General features: G+C 43.3%; 1 protein-coding gene across 2 annotated transcripts in view; it reads left to right on the forward strand.

Annotated features, from left to right (window-relative positions):
• The window catches only part of TMEM65 (transmembrane protein 65), a 92,453-nt gene extending 72,413 nt beyond the window's left edge, over nt 1-20,040 (forward strand). For both annotated transcript variants that reach the window (XM_088453108.1, XM_088453109.1), the window contains 3 exons: nt 14,021-14,063; nt 15,562-15,667; nt 18,545-20,040. In XM_088453108.1, coding sequence (XP_088309234.1) covers nt 14,021-14,063; nt 15,562-15,667; nt 18,545-18,643 — 248 coding nt within the window. In that variant the 3' untranslated portion in view covers nt 18,644-20,040. The remainder of the gene's footprint in view (nt 1-14,020; nt 14,064-15,561; nt 15,668-18,544) is intronic.
• The last annotated feature ends 1,952 nt before the right edge of the window (nt 20,041-21,992 follow it).

Here is a 21,992-nt window from a genome sequence, read left to right on the forward strand (position 1 = left end):
CTACCATTACCTCCAGTACTGCTATCCCATGACTTTTGACACTTCAGTGTATTTGAGTGTAATCTTTAAATTGATTACACTCCAGAGGTACTGATCACAGTACATTGTACATCCTGGGGGTATCGGAGAAGTCTTTCACATTTTTTACCTTTCCTGCATTAAGCTGTTGTTGCATAGCCGGGATGTTCTGCAAAATATAATTTTTTGGAAAGGCCGTCTTAATAAATAACCCTTAACTGCACAGAAAATATATCTCAGGCAACAAGAAACGAAAGTACAATAACAGGACAATGTAATATGCACAGCACACATTCAATCAGCCGCACGTCAGATAGACACAACTGATTGCAGAGGACATTTTCCTGTGGCAAAACAGTCCTCTGTGGCCTTTGTGTAGATCACGCAGCTCTAGGCCACCTCCTGTCACATACGACGGTGACCGTGGTTTCTGTTACTGTCCCAAACCATTAGTGAGCGCAGACTCTGGACAATTTAATTTCAATTTCTCTGATTGCTACAAGTCAGTTGTGATTAGCTTGACACTGATCTCCCATATTGCAGGTTTGGTACTGTTCCGTTCACTGAAATTATCTGAATAATGACTTCCATCAGTACAAATTATCCAATAAGTGATCACTGGGGTATAGATTGTGGCATTGCGGGCATTAGAAGATAGCGGTGCTCTGTATGCTGTTTGTTGTTCGTATGTGTATGTGTGTGTGTGTGTGTGTGTGTGTGTGTATATATATATATATATATATATATATTATAGTGTATGTCCATAAATATTGGGACATTGACAGAATTTTAATATTTTTCCCTGTATTCACCACCACAATGGCTTTGAAATGAAACAAACAAGATGTGATTTAACTGCAGACTTTCAGATTTAATTTGAGGGTAATTACATCCAAATCAGGTGAACGGTGTAGGAATCACGGTTTCTATATGTGCCTCCCACTTTTTAAGGGGCCAAAAGTAATGGGACTAACTAAACAATCGTAAATCTAAGTTTCATTTTTTAATACTTTGTTGCAAATCCTTTGCAGGCAATTACAGCCTGAAGTCTGGAACGCATAGACATCACCAGACGCTGGGTTTCATCCCTGGTGATGCTCTGCCAGGCCTCTACTGGAAATGTCTTCAGTTCCTGCTTGTTCTTGGGGCATTTTCCCTTCAGTTTTGTCTTCATCAAGTGAAATGCATGCTCAATCGGATTCAGGTCAGGGGATTGACTTGGCCATTGCATAACATTCCTCTTTTTAGCCTTAAAAAACTCTTTGGTTGCTTTTGCAGTATGCTTCGGGTCATTGTCCATCTGCACTGTGAAGCGCTGTCCAATGAGTTCTGAAGCATTTGACTGAATATGAGCATATAATATTGCCCGAAACACTTCAGAATTCATTCTGCTGCTCAGCAGTCACATCATCAATAAATACAAGGGAACCAGTTCCATTGGCAGCCATACATGCCCACGCCACGACACTACCACCACCATGCTTCACTGATGAGGTGGTATGTTTTGGATCATTAGCAGTTCCCTTCCTTCTCCATACTCTTCTCTTCCCATCACTCTGGTACAAGTTGATCTTTGTCTCTTCTGTCCATAGGATGTTGTTCCAGAACTGTAATGGCTTTTTTAGATGTTGTTTGGTAAACTCTAATCTGGTCTTCCTGTTTTTGTGGCTCACCAATGGTTTGCATCTTGTGGTGAACCCTCTATATTCACTCTTGTGAAGTCTTCTCTTGATTATTCACTTTGACACATATACATCTACCTCCTGGAGAGTGTCCTTGATTTGGCCAACTGTTGTGAAGGGGTTTTTCTTCACCAGGGAAATAATTCTTCTGTCATCCACCACAGTTGTTTTCCGTGGTCTTCCGGGTCTTTTGGTGTTGCTGAGCTCTCCAGTGCGTTCTTTCTTTTTAAGAATGTTCTAAACAGTTGATTTGGCCACACCTAATGTTTTTGCTATCTCTCTGATGGGTTTGTTTTGATTTTTCAGCCTAATGATGGCTTGCTTCACTGATAGTGACAGCTCTTTGGATCTCATATCGAGAGTCGACAGCAACTGATTCCAAATGCAAATGTCACACCTAGAATCAACTCCAGACCTTTTACCTGCTTAATTGATAATGAAATAACGAGGGAATAACCCACACCTGTCCATGAAATAGCTTTTGAGTTGATAGTCCCATTACTTTTGGCCACTTAAAAAGTGGGCACATATAGAAACCGTTGTAATTCCTACACCGTTCACCTGATTTGGATGTAATTACCCTCAAATTAAATCTGAAGGTCTGCAGTTAAAGCACATCTTGTTTGTTTAATTTCAAAGCCATTGTGGTGGTGAATAGAGGCCAAAATCTGAAAATTCTGTCAATGTCCCAATATTAATGGACCTGACGGGTATGTATGTATGTATATATATATATATATATATATATATATATATATATTTCTCTTTGTGTGTGTGTGTGTATATATATATATATATATGTATATATATATATATATATATATATATATACACATTATACTGTATGTATATGTGTGTCTGTGTTTCACATTGCAGAGAATCTTTTTTCTGTGATCTTAAATGCTTTAACCAACAATTTGGATTATCAGTAGGATTGTGCACACTGTACGCTCGCTGTAGAGAAGTGAAATATTATTGTATGGTATCTTTTATGGTGGGCAGATTAAAAAGCAAGGCTGAGGGGTCTATTCAATCACCTGCGAAGGGCGCAAGTCATCCTTGCAAAACAGTTTCCACAGAAACCCGCGGCCTGTACTCGCACATTTTTGCTCGCAGCCATACTGGGCTGCGAGCAAAAATCTGCGAGTCCGGAGGTACCGTAACTGCGGCATAGAGCTTCGCTACTCGGGGCCGCAAGTAATTTGCGGATAATTGAATTGAGCCCTAAATATTGTATGTTCCAAGAAACTTAGAAGGCATAAGGTATCATTATTCACTGTCATGTTTACCTCTGACAATAAGATTCTCTGTAGATTGATTTTAAAAAAGTTAATTGAAGGATCTTTTCAGAAATGATTTTTGTCAGTGACCCTGATAAACCTGAGCTACATTTGTGAGAAGGCTGAGAATAGAGGAGGCTTATATATGGGGCTCAGCCTGCTCCGACACACAGCAATAAAAGGAAATGATGGAACCTCAGGATGATCTATCAGATGAGGATCTTCTGTGCGTCATCCTGAGAATATATTCCTATGTATGGAACCTGCACATTGCTAGTCTGAACAGACCCAGCGGCCGTATTACCTGCATGCTTGTCTGTATAGCTGCAATGACAGATCCTCTATCACTGATACACAAAGTTGTGTTTAATCAGATGATGCTCAGGAAAACCTACACATTCATACATATACATTCTACAGTAACAGCAGCGTAGTGTCCCTTCTGTATACTGGGATATGTGACAACACTGTATTATACTGTCACTTATCTAAACTGTTAACATTTTCTAGGTGTTCATTATCAAACTATGACATCCTGAATTATACCACAAATATAATTAATAAATAAAACTGGTCTATACAGGTATGGGTAAGAGAACTATTGTGCAGAATGCAAGGGTCTTGTGAGTAAGGTTTTTAGGGGGAGATGTTTTTTTTTTTTTTCAGCACAGTCTGTAGGAGCCGATTGGTTGGTACTTTATCACTCCAAGCTTTGATCATTGTCCCCATTAGTTTTTATTTATTTTGGGGGTGTCTTTGTTCAGTTTGAGGCACCGTACCTGTAGTATACTAAACGATTTAAAATGTACCCAAAGTCTTTTCCCATACGCCTCAGCCTGTCCCCTTTTCATTTAATTGTTGAGCAGTGCTCCTCATAGTGACGGTAGAGCAGCCATTCCCAACCTCGGTCCTCAGGGCACCAGTCCTCCTGGTGTTAGTGATAACCATGCTTGAGCACAGATGGTTAAATCAAAATAACTGGAATACTAAGTAAAACACCGGTGCTCAAGTATGGCTATCCTTAAAACCTGGACTGTTAGTGTGCCTTGAGGACCGTGGTTGGGAACCAGCTGCTGTAGAGGGAGACAATCTGCTGGCGCCGACTGCTTCCGACTCATAGTCGGACCTTCTGCCCCGGATCAGAGGAGTTGAGGACAAATGGCGGACGGCGCCATCGCTCTAAGCTGGCCATCTGATCAATAGCAATAGGTTGTATTGTAAAGCAAACGGACTGGACCCTTCCCACAGTCTTGGTAGGTGCTTAGAGTTGTGTGATTGTGGAGGAGAGAAGGGGTGCTGAGTGGGAAAAACAAAATACTGAAAACATAAAAACAAATTAAATTTGTGTGTATTTGTGTCACCGTGTGTATGTGTTACAGCACCTATGGGTTACAGTACAGTATGTGTGTATGGGTTACAGTACAGTATGTGTGTATGGGTTACAGTACAGTATGTGTGTATGGGTTACAGTACAGTATGTGTGTATGTGGTACAGCACCTGTGGGTTACAGTATGTGTCACCATGTGTATGGGTTACAGTATGTGTCACTGTGTGTATGTGTTACAGCACCTGTGTGTTACAGTATGTGTCACAGCACCTGTGGGTTACAGTATGTGTCACCATGTGTATGGGTTACAGTATGTGTCACTGTGTGTATGTGCTACAGCAACTGTGGGTTACAGTATGTGTCACAGCACCTGTGGATTACAGTATGTCTCACCATGTGTATGCATTACAGCGCCTGTGGGTTACAGTATGTGTCACAGCACCTGTGTGTTACTGTATTTGTGTCACCGTGTGTATGTATTACGGCACCTGTGGGTTACAGTATGTGTCACAGCACCTGTGGGTTACTGTATTTGTGTCACTGTGTGTATGTATTACAGCACCTGTGGATTACAGTATGTGTGTCACCATGTGTATGCATTACAGCGCCTGTGGGTTACAGTATGTGTCACAGCACCTGTGTGTTACTGTATTTGTGTCACCATGTGTATGTATTACTGCACCTGTGGGTTATAGTATGTGTCACCGTGTGTGTTACAGCACCTGTGGGTTACAGTACAGTATGTGCTTCACCGTATGTATGTGGTACAGCACCTGTGGGTTACAGTATGTGTGTCACCTTGTGTATGTATTACAGCACCTATGGGTTACAGTATGTGTCACCGTGTGTATGTATTACTGCACCTGTGGGTTATAGTATGTGTCACCGTGTGTGTTACAGCACCTGTGGGTTACAGTACAGTATGTGGTACAGCACCTGTGGGTTACAGTATGTGTGTCACCTTGTGTATGTATTACAGCACCTATGGGTTACAGTATGTGTCACCGTGTGTATGTATTACAGCACCTATGGGTTACAGTATGTGTGTCACCGTGTGTATGTATTACAGCACCTGTGGGTTACAGTATGTGTGTCACTGTGTGTATGTATTACAGCACCTGTGGATTACAGTATGTGTCACAGCACCTGTGGGTTACTGTATTTGTGTCACTGTGTGTATGTATTACAGCACCTGTGGGTTACAGTATGTGTGTCACAGCACCTGTGGCTTACAGTACAGTATGTGTGTCACTGGATGTATGCGTTAGAGCACCTGTGGATTACAGTATGTGTGTCACCATGTGTATGCATTACAGCGCCTGTGGGTTACAGTATGTGTCACAGCACCTGTGTGTTACTGTATTTGTGTCACCGTGTGTATGTATTACGGCACCTGTGGGTTACAGTATGTCACAGCACCTGTGGGTTACTGTATTTGTGTCACTGTGTATGTATTACAGTACCTGTGGGTTACAGTATGTGTGTCACCGTGTGTATGTGTTACAGCACCTGTGGGTTACAGTATGTGTCACTGTGTATGTGTTACAGCACCTGTGGGTTACAGTATGTGTCACAGCACCTGTTTCTTACAGTATGTGTGTCACCGTGTGTATGTGTTCCAGTATGTGTGCCAACGTGTGTATGTGTTACAGTACAGTATGTGTGTATGTGTTACAGCTCCTGTATGTTACAATATGTGTGTCACCGTGTGTATGTGTTACAGCACCTGCGGGTTACAGTATGTGTGTCACAGCACCTGTGGGTTACAGTACAGTATGTGTGTCTGTGTTACAGCTCCTGTATGTTACAATATGTGTGTCACCGTGTGTATGTGTTACAGCACCTGCGGGTTACAGTATGTGTGTCACCAAGTGTGTGGGTTACAGTATGTGTCACTGTGTGTAATAGTTACAGCACCTGTGGGTTACAGTACAGTATGTGTCACCGTGTGTATGTATTACAGTACCTGTGGGTTACAGTATGTGTCACTGTGTGTGTGTTACAGTATGTGTCACCGTGTGTATGGGTTACAGTATGTGTCACTGTGTGTAATATGTTACAGCACCTGTGGGTTACAGTATGTGTGTCACTGTGTGTATGCTTTACAGCACCTGTGGGTTACAGTACAGTATTTGTCACCGTGTGTATGCGTTACAGCACCTGTGAGTTACAGTATGTGTATCACCGTGTGTGTGTTACAGCACCTGTGGGTTACAGTACAGTATGTGTGTCTCACCGTGTGTATGTGTTACAGCACCTGTGGGTTACAGTATGTGTCACCGTGTGTATGCGTTACAGCACCTGTGGGTTACAGTACAGTATGTGTGTCTCACCGTGTGTATGAGTTACAGCACCTGTGGGTTACAGTACAGTATGTGTGTCTCACCGTGTGTATGTGTTACAGCACCTGTGGGTTACAATATGTGTGTCACCGTGTGTATGTGTTACAGCACCTGCAGGTTACAGTACAGTATGTGTGTCACCGTGTGTATGTATTACAGTACCTGTGGGTTACAGTATGTGTCACCGTGTGTATGCGTTACAGCACCTGTGGGTTACAGTACAGTATGTGGCAGTGTGTATGTGTTACAGCACCTGTGGGTTACAGTATGTGTTACAGCACCTGTGGGTTACAGTGTGTCACCGTGTGTATGCTTTACAGCACCTGTGGGTTACAGTACAGTATGTGTGTATGTGTTACAGCACCTGTGAGTTACAGTATGTGTGTCACCGTGTGTATGTGTTACAGCACCTGTGGGTTTCAGTATGTCAGTGTGTATGTGTTACAGCACCTATGGGTTACAGTACAGTATGTGTGTCTCACCCTGTGTATGTATTGCAGCACCTGTGGGTTACAGTATGTGTGTCACTGTGTGTATGTATTACAGCACTTATGGGTTACAGTATGTGTGTCACCGTGTGTGTTACAGCACCTGTGGGTTTCAGTATGTGTGTCACGGTGTGTGTTACAGCACCTGTGGGTTAGAGTACAGTATGTGTTACAGCACCTGTGGGTTACAGTATGTGTGTCACCTTGTGTATATGGTACAGCACCTGTTTGGTTACAGTATGTGTCACCGTGTGTATGCGTTACAGCACCTGTGGGTTACAGTACAGTATGTGTGTCACCGTGTGTATGTGTTACAGCACCTGCAGGTTACAGTACAGTATGTGTGTCACCGTGTGTATGTATTACAGTACCTGTGGGTTACAGTATGTGTCACCGTGTGTATGCGTTACAGCACCTGTGGGTTACAGTACAGTATGTGTGTATGTGTTACAGCACCAGTGGGTTACAGTATGTGTGTCACCGTGTGTATGTGTAACAGCACCTGTGGGTTACAGTACAGTATGTGTGTCACCGTGTGTATGTGTAACAGCACCTGTGGGTTACAGTACAGTATGTGTCAGTGTGTATGTGTTACAGCACCTGTGGGTTACAGTATGTGTCCGTGTGTATGCGTTACAGCACCTGTGGGTTACAGTACAGTATGTGTATCTGTTACAGCACCTGTGGGTTACAGTATGTGTGTCACCGTGTGTGTGTTACAGCACCTGTGGGTTACAGTATGTGTGTCACTGTGTGTATGTATTACAGCACCTATGGGTTACAGTATGTGTGTCACCGTGTGTATGAGTTATAGTACCTGTGGGTTACAGTATGTGTGTAAGTGGTACAGCACCTGTGGGTTACAATATGTGTCACCGTGTGTATGTGTTACAGCACCTGTGGGTTACAGTAAGTGTCAGTGTGTATGTATTACAGCACCTATGGGTTACAGTATGTGTGTCACTGTGTGTGTGTTACAGCACCTGTGGGTTACAGTATGTGTGTCACCGTGTGTATGTGTTACAGCACCTGTGGGTTACAGTTTGTGTGTATGTGGTACAGCACCTCTGGGTTACAGTATGTGTGTCACTGTGTGTGTTACAGCACCTGTGGGTTACAATTTGTGTGTATGTGGTACAGCACCTGTGGGTTACAGTATGTGTGTCACTGTGTGTGTTACAGCACCTGTGGGTTACAGTACAGTATGTGTGTCACCGTGTGTATGTATTACAGCACCTATAGGTTACAGTATGTGTCACCGTGTGTATGTATTACAGAACCTGTGGGTTACAGTATGTGTCACAGCACCTGTGGGCTACAGTATGTTTCACCGTGTGTATGTATTACAGCACCTGTGGGTTACAGTATGTGTCACCGTGTGTATGCGTTACAGCACCTGTGGGTTACACTACAGTATGTGTTACAGCACCTGTGAGTTACAGTATGTGTCACCGTGTGTATGTGTTACAGCACCTGTGGGTTACAGTATGTGTCACCGTGTGTATGCGTTACAGCACCTGTGGGTTACAGTACAGTATGTGTATCTGTTACAGCACCTGTGGATTACAGTATGTGTGTCACCGTGTGTGTGTTACAGCACCTGTGGGTTACAGTACAGTATGTGTGTCACCGTGTATGTGTTACAGCACATGTGGGTTACAGTATGTGTCACAGCACCTGTGGGTTACAGTACAGTATGTGTGTCACCATGTGTATGTATTACAGCACCTGTGGGTTACAGTATGTGTCACCGTGTGTATGCGTTACAGCACCTGTGGGTTACAGTACAGTATGTGTGTATGTGTTACAGCACCTGTGAGTTACAGTATGTGTCACCGTGTGTATGTGTTACAGCACCTGTGGGTTACAGTATGTGTCACCGTGTGTATGCGTTACAGCACCTGTGGGTTACAGTACAGTATGTGTATCTGTTACAGCACCTGTGGATTACAGTATGTGTGTCACCGTGTGTGTGTTACAGCACCTGTGGGTTACAGTACAGTATGTGTGTCACCGTGTGTATGTGTTACAGCACATGTGGGTTACAGTATGTGTCACAGCACCTGTGGGTTACAGTACAGTATGTGTGTCACCATGTGTATGTATTACAGCACCTGTGGGTTACAGTATGTGTCACAGTGTGTATGTATTACAGCACCTGTGGGTTACAGTATGTGTCACAGTGTGTATGTATTACAGCACCTGTGGGTTGCAGTATGTGTCACCGTGTGTATGTCTTACAGCACCTGTTGGTTACAGTATGTGTCACCCTGTGTATGTATTACAGCACCTATGGGTTACAGTATGTGTGTCACCGTGTGTGTTACAGCACCTGTGGGTTACAGTATGTGTGTCACCGTGTGTGTTACAGCACCTGTGGGTTTCAGTATGTGTGTCACCGTGTGTGTTACAGCACCTGTAGTTTACAGTACAGAATGTGTTACAGTATGTGTGTCACATTGTGTATATGGTACAGCACCTGTTTGGTTACAGTATGTGTCACCGTGTGTATGTATTACAGCACCTGTGGGTTACAGTATGTGTGTCACCGTGTGTATGTGGTACAGCACCTGTGGGTTACAGTATGTGTGTCACTGTGTGTTTTACAGCACCTGTGGTTTACAGTACAGTATGTGTGTCACCGTGTGTATGTATTACAGCACCTGTGGGTTACAGTATGTGTCACCGTGTGTATGAATTACAGCACCTGTGGGCTACAGTATGTGTCACCGTGTGTATGTATTACAGCACCTGTGGGTTACAGTATGTGTCACCGTGTGTATGCGTTACAGCACCTGTGAGTTACAGTATGTGTCACCGTGTGTGTGTTATAGCACCTGTGGGTTACAGTATGTGTCACCGTGTGTATGTGTTACTGCACCTGTGGGTTACAGTATGTGTCACAGTGTGTGTGTTACAGCACCTGTGGGTTACAGTATGTGTGTCACCGTGTGGGTTACAGCACAGTATGTGTTACAGCACCTGTTGGTTACAGTATGTGTGTCACCTTGTGTATATGGTACAGCACCTGTTTGGTTACAGTATGTGTCACCGTGTGTATGTATTACAGCACCTGTGGGTTACAGTATGTGTGTCACTGTGTGTATGTATTGCAGCACCTATGGGTTACAGTATGTGTGTCACTGTGTGTGTTACAGCACCTGTGGGTTACAGTACAGTATGTGTGGTACAGCACCTGTGGGTTCCAGTTTGTGTGTATGTGGTACAGCACCTGTGGGTTCCAGTATGTGTGTTACAGCACCTGTGGGTTACAGTGTACAGTATGTGTGTCACCGTGTGTATGTGTTACAGCACCTATGGGTTACAGTATGTGTGTCACCGTGTGTATGCGTTACAGTACCTGTGGGTTACAGTAAGTGTGTAAGTAGTACAGCACCTGTGGGTTACAGTATGGGTCACTGTGTGTATGTGGTACAGCACCTGTGGGTTACAGTATGTGTCACCGTGTATATGAATTACAGCACCTATAGGTTACAGTATGTGTCACCGTGTGTGTGTATTACAGAACCTGTGGGTTACAGTATGTGTCACTGTGTGTATGTGTTACAGCACCTGTGGGCTACAGTATGTGTCACCGTGTGTATGTGTTACAGCACCTGTGGGTTACAGTATGTGTCACTGTGTGTATGTATTACAGCACCTATGGGTTACAGTATGTGTCACCGTGTGTGTGTTACAGCACCTATGGGTTACAGTATGTGTCACCGTGTGTACGTATTACAGCACCTATGGGTTACAGTATGTGTCACCGTGTGTATGTGTTACAGCACCTATGGGTTACAGTATGTGTCACCGTGTGTGTGTTACAGCACCTATGGGTTACAGTATGTGTGTCAGTGTGTGTATGTGTTACAGCACCTGTTGGTTAGAGTGTGTGTCACCGTGTGTATGTGTTACAGCACCTGTGGGTTACAGTATGTGTGTCACCGTGTGTATGTGTTACAGCACCTGTGGGTTACAGTATGTGTGTCACCGTGTGTATGTGGTACACAACCTATGATCCCATACTTGTATTTACCATTTTCCAGAACTGGTATTGGAATTGTGCTACTCAGAATGTATGTGTCTCCCCAGAACATAGAATAATGAGCACATGTATCAACGTCTGGTCATTAGGATCCTCTGGGCCAGATGTACTAAGCTCTGGAAAGTGATAAAGTGGAGAGTGATAAACGACCAGACACTCAGCTCCCAACTGTCATTTTTCATAAACATCCTGTGACATGACAGTTGGGAGCTGAATAGTTGGTCGTTTATCACTCTGCACTTTATCACTTTCATACATCTGCCCCTATAGCTCCTGTACCATAACCTGGGAGTTGAGCAGTAAAGCAAATGGTAACATCCTGCACATATGTATTTTTTAAGATTGTTATATTCCTTAATCGCTTTACACACATGGTAATAAAAATATAAGATTCTGTATGACAATTTAAACAAAAAAATAATAGTCTTATTGGAATAATGGAAATTAAATCAACCATCACAGTATTCCTTGGAACACATTACGGCCTTGTTCCTTGTACCGGTACTGTGGTAATTATGTGTTAATTATGTATAAAATTCATGTTCTCTGCTCCAGGCCTTGATGTTAGTGTTTACTGGCATATCCTAATCTTTGAGACCCCCATAGAGCAGTGGCCCCCTGGCCAGGTGGCGTTACATTACACCGCCGTAGAGGAACAGGAATGCACTGCTTTTGGTACATAGTGTAACATAAATAATACACATCTCATTAATGCTTGTTGAAAATATAGAAAACATTCTGTGTTTCAACAGTGATCAGTGGTCTGATGTCAGCATAATCATTCCAGTTTCTGTAATGTAACCCTGTAACCTTCAGCATTACACGTAATCATGTATTGTCAAACTGGGACATTCTATGGAGTGGAGCGGAGCTATTTCAGGAAAGGTGAGGAGACATGGCTTCCTGCTGCCATACACCAGAAAGCTGTACGGGGGCTATAAATAAATCATCGTCAGATCCTGTCTCTCACCGCCAGATGACTACGGTTTCTGGGTCGATAAAGACCTATGGCAGTGGTTGTACATTTGTCGTCATATCTCGGAGCAGAACAAAATGAAATGAAACTGCAGGACCTCGATGATGCGATAATTAGTACGAAGACGTAGCTCATGACCATTTATTTCCCGGCTGAGTGTTCTGTCGTTGAACCATCTTTTTTTTAAAGTTTTCTGGTTTTCCTTGAGGCAACCTTTCCTTATGGCGACCTATATACCTTGCTGGCCATTTGTTGCAGAAATGCCTCCCTGCACAGCTATTTACACTTCATTAGTGTGCTGCTGCTGCTGCCACCGGCATTTCATGCAAATGAGAGGGAGGAGTTTCAGCCGCTCCTGAATAAAGTAATGAAGTTAATTGACAGTTTTTCACCTTTCTCTCTTCACACACAGGACCTGATTCAGATTAGGGAATAGAGTAAGATGGAGCAAGTAACTGGGCATCTTGGTAAGATCATGCTGCACTGCAGGAGGGGCAGATGTAAATTGTGCAGAGAGATTTAGATTTGGGAGGGGGTGTGTCCAAACTGAGATCTAAATTGCAGTGTACAAATAGAGCTGTCCAGTATTTGTGGGCTACTTGCAAAAGCAGCCAGTATTTACCCTGCATGCAAAAACAATGGCCCTCATTCAGAGCCGCTCGTTAGCGGCAGTACGCTCGTTCCGAGCGATGTTTGCACATCTGCGCATGCGTACGGTTTTTAGTACGCATGCGCGAACCAGTCAGTGCGGCCGAAAATCGTTGGTACGCTATATAGCGAGTGCCTGCTATTTTGAGTGACAGAATGAGGCGTATGTGGGTGGTAACAGGGGAAGATCCGAACGCAGGCGTGCTTAAAGGTCAAAACGGGCGTTTTATGGGTGTGTATATTTAAAACAGCAGCGTCATTGACCACGTCACTGGGTTATTTTAGAGCCAGAACTGCTCGCAAATTTGTGGTAGCAAAAACCAACCACAAGAATAGCGAGCAGTTCATACGCTGGTCGATGTACTCGATTAATCTAATAAATAGCGGACATGACGTATGGTGCGAGCGGCCAGGGGGCGTTTTTAACAAATAAACGAGCGTATGTTTTGCTCGTTCGTTCAGACTTAGAGGTGTGAACAGACTGCAATGTGCGTACGGATCATTTGAATAGCCACCCCTTGTTTTTAAACGAACGACCGCAAATAGCGAACGGCTCTGAATGAGGGCCAATGTATGTGTTTATTTTCTCCCCTTGCATTGCAACATGGTAGGCCCAGGGGCACAGTTATTTACTGTATCTTAAGGCCCCCATACACGGTGCGATATAGCAGCCTATCCGACGGATTGGAATGATATCGCTGCTATATCGTACCGGGTGGGCATGATATCAGTCAGTGCGCGCCCCTGTGGGATCTGAGGATGCAATGTACGATACCGTGCAGCGCGGTGGGGGAGCGGGGTGCCGACATATCGGTCAGTCAGCCACCCGATCTCTCCTTGTGTGGGTACCGCCCAATATGTCGGCCGTTGGATCGCAAGGTGCATGTCGCACAGTGTATGGGGGGGGTCTTTACACTATTCCCAAATCTGATTCAGGCCCACAGTGAGTAGAATAAGTCTTATTCTTAAGAGCCAAAGGGCACAGTTTTGGTATTCAGCGCTGATAACAGATCCACTTTAATGAAATATTATTACTAGTTGTATTTGATGCATTATGCAATGTTTCAGCTTTTATGTTCTCCTGTAAGCTTAATGAAAACTGTCTTTTATCCGTTAGTTATTATCATAACAATGATCTGTCTTAATCGAGAAGTGTGAATTTAATAAGGTTTTGGCATTTAGTTTCATGTAACGTTGTCTTTGTTTGCAGCTGCTGCTCTAGGGAACCTGGTGTCAGATCTCGCAGGACTCGGGTACGTTTCTGATTTGGATCCATTGTGTGTGCAATTTACATAGGAACAGGCCTGTCCGTCCGCTGAGTACCGGGGTGCTCGCTATCGCCCTGCTCTTTGCTTGTACCATCATGCCGCTGTTTTGGGCGGCAAGTTACAGAGTTGCGGTGATAGGACTGTGCATGATTCTAACAATTATAAATAAATGTATCCTCTAATACTTTTTCTGTACCCACTACCCTAAGGAGAACTTTATTTCTCCTACAGCTCTGTCCATTTCTATAGGATGTGGATTGAAAGATCTACAGTAAAAAGGTAGACAATGTCTAAATAGACACCAGGCAATAGGTCGACCTGGACAAAAGATCGACACACTAAAGGTCGATGTGTATAAATGGTCGACATGAAAATGGTTGACACATGGTGTGATTTTTTTTTTTCCAACCCTAATCTTTAGCCTAACCTTCCCTCCTGGTACCTAACCGTCCCTACTAGTGCCTAACCCTCCGATATGTGCCTAACCCTCCCTCCTGGTGCCTAACTGTTGGGGTAAGTGCCTAAACCTAACCCTAAAAATATATATAATAATGTGTCGACCATTTGTACCTGTCAATCTTCTTACATGTTGACATTTAGTGCGTCAACATTTTATCACCTGTCGACCTATTGCCTGTCTAACATCTGGTGTCTATCTAGGCATTGTCTACCTTTTTACTGTAGATCTGTAGACCGCATCCCCTTCTATCATGAGGGGTTATCGGGTTTTTTCATGTGCTACATTTGTTTATTTAATATTGTCATTACATTGGCTTATATGGGCATATAAATGTGTTATTACAAATTAAATGTGTCTAGATGGAGCTTCCCAGTGGTTACTTGATCACTGTTACCTAAGAGAAGGGGCAAAATCATTCTGTTTTGTTGTCTCAAAAAGCTCTGCTGGAGTTAGAAGACCCCCTAGAGGCACAGTGTCACTTTTATGTGTGTCATTAGAATCTCCTCCTAATATACAAAATCTTGTTACATTTGGGCCTGGCAGTGGCCTGTTTTCTACAGGTTGCCCACAGTCTACATCAAATGACTCCACCCACATTCGGGATCAATACTAACATCTACGGGGGCTTATGTCTCCCCTCTCTCACACACTTTCTGCCTGTAGCTTCATTTTTCCAGCGGGATGATGGCACATGCCCACAAAATAGCAAAGGCTCTGGCTTTGTGCCGGGGCTTTTGCTATGGCCTGTGCTGGCTCCATCTTATCACCCTAACAATGGCGCTGCCGGCAGATTAGGGGGTCACCTGCTGCACCACACACAATGGGGTCTCATCTGAATTTGCAGTCCAGGGGACCCCCTGGGTCAAGGGGGACCTCCGCACTGCACACATATGTTGGTGCATGTAATTATAAGAAATCCTGAAAACCCGACACTCAACTTGTAGCTGTCTTTGTTTAACCTCTGCGCTTTTGTAGGCAGAAAATCTCATCACGTACAGTGTTTTTTATTTGTATGTTTTTCAGACTGGCCGGCTACGTGGAAGCAATATCCTCACGGCTGGGTTTGCCAATTCCAGACTTATCTCCTAAGCAGGCAGATATGTGGCAAACACGCGTTAGTGCGCATATGGTAAGTGCCTCATCCCGCCAGTCATTGTATATCAGTGAGATGTCCGTCCGTCCGTCACCTCCTTTTCTTCTATGTACTGTGGCCTAACCATCCCTTTGCAGGTCCTTCGGCTTATCATCGCAATAATGCCGCATAGCGTAACAGCGTTGTATTGCGGTGTGTATGTATTGTACGTTGTCCCCTATATTAGTCATTACTAAGAAGTAAAATACCATATTATTTGTATTACTGTTTATATAGTGCAACCAATATATGTAACGCTATGCAGAGAATGTTTCTCATTCATAGGAGTGTCTGCCCCATGTATAGGTTATAGTCCGTCTTCTCTAACATACAAGCGCAAATACACAACACGGGCTCATTTTTGTCAGAATCCAGTTAAGCTACCAGTATGTATTTGGGGTGTGGTAGTAACCCGCAGCATCCAGAGGAAACTTGGGGAGAACATACAAACTTCACACAGATGCGACCCTGGCCAGGAATTGAACTCATGACCTCCGTGCTGTGTGGCAGTAATGATAGCAGGTGCTGCCCATGTAATGCCTATTTATACAGCAGGGTTTAATAGTAATGTTTATACCATTTTGCAATATTGCGCAAACTTTTTAGAGAGGGCTCCTCACCTATACCCTCATTTTATAGTCTATAAACTCACTGGGAACTTGTGTCCTCAGCTGTGCCGTATACCTGAGTGATGTCGCTAGTCTGCACTCTCGCGAATATTGGCTCACTCGGTAGAATGTCCAATTCCTCTGCGTGTAGGCAACGGGTCCCCTTTAAGGAAAAACATCTCTGCAATCTGAAAACGATACCTCGCTGCGCACGTGTCACCGGGATTATATTATCCTAAATTGAATCAATATTAGCGGAAATGACTGCAGTTTTCCACTGGAAGCTTATGTTACCAGATAGTGACGAGCTGTCACCTAGGACATCCTTTACATACAGGGAGACTGCGGCCTGTAACGTCCGATAATCTATACGCCACAAATTCGGGAGGCAGCTTTATACCCCTTTCACGTGAAGTCACGCTTGTGCATTGGTGACAGTCGGTCAGATGTAGAGCCGAGCGTCTCTCATCAGGCTGAGAAGAGAAACTTCTCTCTTGTTGTCAGTCTGTTTCTTCCCTGCACTATAAATAATTGATATTGCTGGGATTCAGATTGGCGGCTGCCATTGCTGTAATGCTTTGCCCTGGGATCTGAGGACACTGTGATGGGCTGTTAACATGTTTTATTGTACGTTACAAAGCAGAGAGAGCATATGCACCTCTGAAAGCGCAGGCCACGGGGTGTTGCCAACGGTAATGGACTGATTATCCAAGATCTAGTGCTGGGACAGCCATCATCACCAATGTACGACGTAGAAGCTAAATGCTAATTATGATCAATATTCCCGTTAAATTTGTCATGGTAGCTGCTCTTCCCATCTGTATCCTGGAAAGCATTGCTGACCGGACTTTGATTTCAGCTGTAGATATTGACTAAATGAAAGATACGTGGACCCGTCCCTACATGTTGCATTTGTATTGATGGTTGGATGTCAGGGGACGTGGTACAGACAGTACATTTCCTCTACACTCTTTGGTCTGACGCCCACCAGCTAATGACCTTCATGTCCTTCCTTCTGTCCTTCTGTCCACCTGTCATACAACAGAACAAACTGTAGACAAACGACGTGACGGTCAGGTGAACAAATCCTTAGACAGTAACAGATTGAGACCAGGTGAAGCAGCTGAGAAAATGGCTTTGGAAAACCGTATTCTGGGACACCGGGCAATATAGTAACTAAACTGGATAATGACACTATTACTAGTATACTGCCTGTGAGATAGTGAGGTGCAAGGGAATGCAGGAACAGAGAGAGGCCCCATTAAATTTTCATGATCCTACAAATTCAGTCAAAGTAGCTATATAAACGTTCTTTGCATATTTACCAACAAGTTCCCTCCTCGTCTGTCCACTTCTCTTCCAGGGTCTCTCTCCTCCACTCTTTATCCTCTGCTTTCCCTGTATCTCTCTGGATGAATCCACCAATCCTAAAGTTGCATTTCCACAAGTCTTCCAGGCTGTCAGTCAGTCTGTGAGAGCTCTGTTAGCGAAGCACCGTCCTGACATGTCAGCGTGCCCGGGGACAGGGGTTATTCGCATCACTAATATGACAAACGTACAATATACGGGTACACTGACTACTGGAGCTGGCATTACATGCACTTCTGTGTGCGACTCAGTCGCTAATCTGGGGAAAAAAGGCAGACAGCAGCCACACTGTGCCTCGCGACAAAAGTACGAATATAGCGTGCCTGGTACACTGTGAGCGACTTTGTATGCAGCTATTATGTAAATAAGATGCAAAATGAAGGAAAAAGTAGAAATCGCTACCCGAGGCAGAATGTTTAAGTTGCGTCAAGCGCAAAAAAGCTAGGTGCGTGAGGACACATCTGTACGAGCCGCCAGCAGATGGGACTCTGTACATTTGGGTTTGGACATGCCCCGTTTTTTTCTGTTCAACAAACAGGCGTTTAACTTCTACGATGGTTTAGTTTAAAATCGTATATACACATGATCATTGGGTATTATGCTCACACCTGATCAAAATGAATCCGCTGTTGGCTTTGATCTGTGAGCTTCAACGGGTCGGACTAATCTGATTGGTTGCTTTTGTTCTATGTAAAACTTGTCTCATCATACAGTAGGGGGAGCCATATTGTGAGCTTGTTTTGTTATATGTGTACCTGTAATATTGTGCCTGAGGGGTGCCACTGTTACTAGCGAGTTTATAGATTTGTATTTTATGTACGTAAAACAAAACGTTTGAATTACAAATCGCTCCTTACCATGAATAAAATATAATGTGTCTATTTTCCCCCCTTTTTAGGGAAAAGCAATAGGGATTGCCGTTGGCTGCCTTTTAGGAATGTTCCCCCTGCTCTTCTTCTCCTGGGAGGATGAGGAGAAATCTGGAAAGAAGAAATGACCTTTTATAGCCTAGTATAGTCGTCATACCTCAGCCAAGTATACAGCCGACAGAGCGAGACCAGGGGACTGGTGCGTAAGAACAAAACTACAGCATGACCTGACCCCCCACCTCCTGGCTCTCATGCACTTTTATCGCGCGGAGGAACAGTCAGACTTTTCTACGGCGCACAGCGCCAGACTCGTTACTCTTCTTCCCTCTGCAGAACTTTCCAGACGTCTTAAATTTTTGCGGTTTGGAATAAATCGGAAATTTTCCTTCAACAAATCTTGTTGCGTTTGTAATCTCTGCTGACAACTGGAACGAAGGCCGTCATCCGTCACACACAGACGTTGAACACTAAACCGTTTTTCTTTCCTCCCCCCCTAATTTATGCTCCTGTAGGGTAACGCGCCCTGTTCTAGGCTAGAGTGTTGCGTTATCTTATCGGAGCTACAATAATACACTCTTCCTTACTAATATATATCAATGGCTTCCACAAATAATACTAGCGTTCTCTCGTTTCGTTTTGCATGATTTCATAAAATCCTTGCACTCACTTTGGTGTCTGTATGCCTTACATGAGACTTTAATCAGTTTTACGTTGTTTTTCCCTCACCGATATATAAATAACAGGCAAAAGCGTTTTCTGATGTAAAATATTTATTCTTCTCTGCAACTTTTTAAAATGCTGAGGAAGAAAAATTACATTTTAAGAAACGTTTGGCAGCGGGAATATTTTCACTGCAGACTCAATGTAGCTACGTATTTAATATATTATTGTTGTGAGGTCTGTTATTTAATGGATGTTGGAAGCAATGGTATTCATTTTGGGTGCTTACGGCTAATTTAACTGTTTAAGTCCGAGTCCCTCTCTTTTTACTGATAACTTAGCTTCTCCCCCCCAAAATGACTGTACTTTAATTGGCAGGCCCATTTATTAACGATCTTATACAACTCGTCATAAAACCGTTATGACTAATGATGTCCCACGAATACGGCAGCGAGAGTTGGCGTCGGTGGTAGTTAGGCACATTTGCTTGAAGGGTTATTATGTCTTCCCAGAGGTTTCTGAATTTCATTTGTATGTCCCTTCTCTTGAAAGATGAAAGATTAATGGGGCTCATGGATATAAATTACTGCCTGAGACGAACAAAGCTCTGTGTATTTAAAACCATTCTGCTGTGATGTTTAAATCTTTAGCTTTCGTTAGTTTTCTTTTTTTTTTTTATTTTAAAAAAATAAAATAAAATGTGCAGATTAACAGATGTCTGAGGGAAAAAGAATTGCCTTGTACTGACATTTTTTTTTCTTTTAAATGTTTTCATTAAACCCACAGCTTGCAGTGAAACTATATCACCAAAACAGAATTTCTTAACATGTTGTATGAAGATAATTAAACTTTGCATTTAATTTTATTGGAAACCTGCTATTTCCGTTTTATTAATTGCTATTTATCATCCCCCTCTTTAGTTTGTGTATGTGTATATATATACACACACACACACACACACACACACATATATATATAAAAAGCACTAATCCACGGCACTCACCATTCCTAGTTTTGGGGTGCAACATGGTATGTGACCACATTGTTTAAATAGAAATCACAGGGGCTCTGCACTCACCATAATAACTAACAATAATAATAATAGACAGTGGGGTTTTGGTTCATGAATTGATCAATGCATTTAAGCTTGCAGCCCCCGTCACGGGACCCCACTTTACTGCAAGTCCCTACTCTATTGCTCAGAATTATAACATGGACACTAATATGATGGCTATGCCCCCAGGGTCAAGTTCGCTAGTTTTTAAATTTGTACCCCCAATTTTTTTAAATTTTTTTTTTGCCCCCTTTTTCAAACTCATTTTTTGGGGGGTTCCTTTTTTTTTTTTTTTTTTACACCGTTTACCTTTGGGGGACTGTTTGAAGGCTGCAGGGTTGTTCCCGCAACGTTGCACCCCAATTCTGCACTTTTTTCCGCCTGCTATTCATAGGCGAAACTTTTTCGCCAGGTACATTGCATTGACTTTCTGCCTAGGCGGAAAGTTCTTCAAATTGAATACGGGGTAAAACCAAAAACACGCGAAAACGGCTTTTCGCTCCAAATTGAATACGGGCCTTAGCCTAAAAGCTGTACCATGGGGTCTAATATCCAGAGATGAGCGATTTTAGTTTTAAAAACCGAACCCACACTAATTTTGGGGCTCCGAGTAGACCAGAGTCCTGGCTCGGGTCTTTACGCCAAGTTCGGATCTCGAAACCGGATCTTACATCTCTTGGATTGCAGGTAAGTCCCTCCCTGGTGATGTCAGCTGCCATGTCACACAGGAGAGTGTATGGAAAGGGTGTTCATGCTGCAATACTACATACTAGTCACTGTGTATGTGTGGATCGCCACGATCAACGGCAAAACCATCGGCTATCGGTGATTAACCATCGATGGTCATCCCTATGCTAGAGTGTTCGAGAGTAGACAATATATATTCTTTCAGTTATATACTTACAAATCAAGGGAAGTCAAAATGTGATTCAACAGGTTTACTTAATCACACATCTTCTGATGGGGAACGGGGGTGAGTATGAAAGAGGGGGTATGGTCGGATGGGACAGAGCGTGGGGGTGGGCGGAGGTGGGGACTGGAGTGAGGTTGAAGGAACGGGATGAGCAGCAGTCATGGGCAAGCTGGTACAGACTAGTGACCTGAGTTCCTTTACAAAAATATGTGGGTGTGTGTGTATGTATGTGTGTGTGTGTGTGTGTATATATATATATATATATATATATATATTATATAATATATATAATGTGTATATCTTATATATAAAATTAATTGGTCTGTTTGTTTTGTTGTCTGTCCGGTTATGCATTCGGACACCCCTGCACCGCTTGGGATGAAACCAACGCGAGGTGGTCTTGTTGGATACTGGTCAGATTTTTGGGGGTTAGGGTCTCTGTTGGACCTCTCGGCGGAGTGCACCGGACAGAATTTTGACCCGGGAAGCCTGTTCTGGGCCTTCCACTGGATGGATTTGGACGACATCACATAATAAAACTTAAAAGTTGGAGATTTAAACCCGGGCAACGCCAGGTACTTCAGCTAGTATTATATATATATATATATATATATATATATATATATATATACACACAATCACACGCAGGAAACGCATGCAATGCTAATTATAGAACTCATACTTGCTGACAGTCTGCAGACATCATGATTTTGTGGAGTTTTGATACTACAGTAATTACAGAGAAACATGCTGTTTTTTTATTATCATTTTACATGACCGCTAGCCCCTGAGTATGGTCTGGAGATATAGAACTTCAAAATAGAGAGGTTTGTAGCTTTCAAGAATATGC

Source organism: Taudactylus pleione, unplaced genomic scaffold, assembly GCF_031769625.1.
Source record: "Taudactylus pleione unplaced genomic scaffold, aTauple2 ptg000571l, whole genome shotgun sequence".
Taxonomy (NCBI): domain Eukaryota; kingdom Metazoa; phylum Chordata; class Amphibia; order Anura; family Myobatrachidae; genus Taudactylus; species Taudactylus pleione.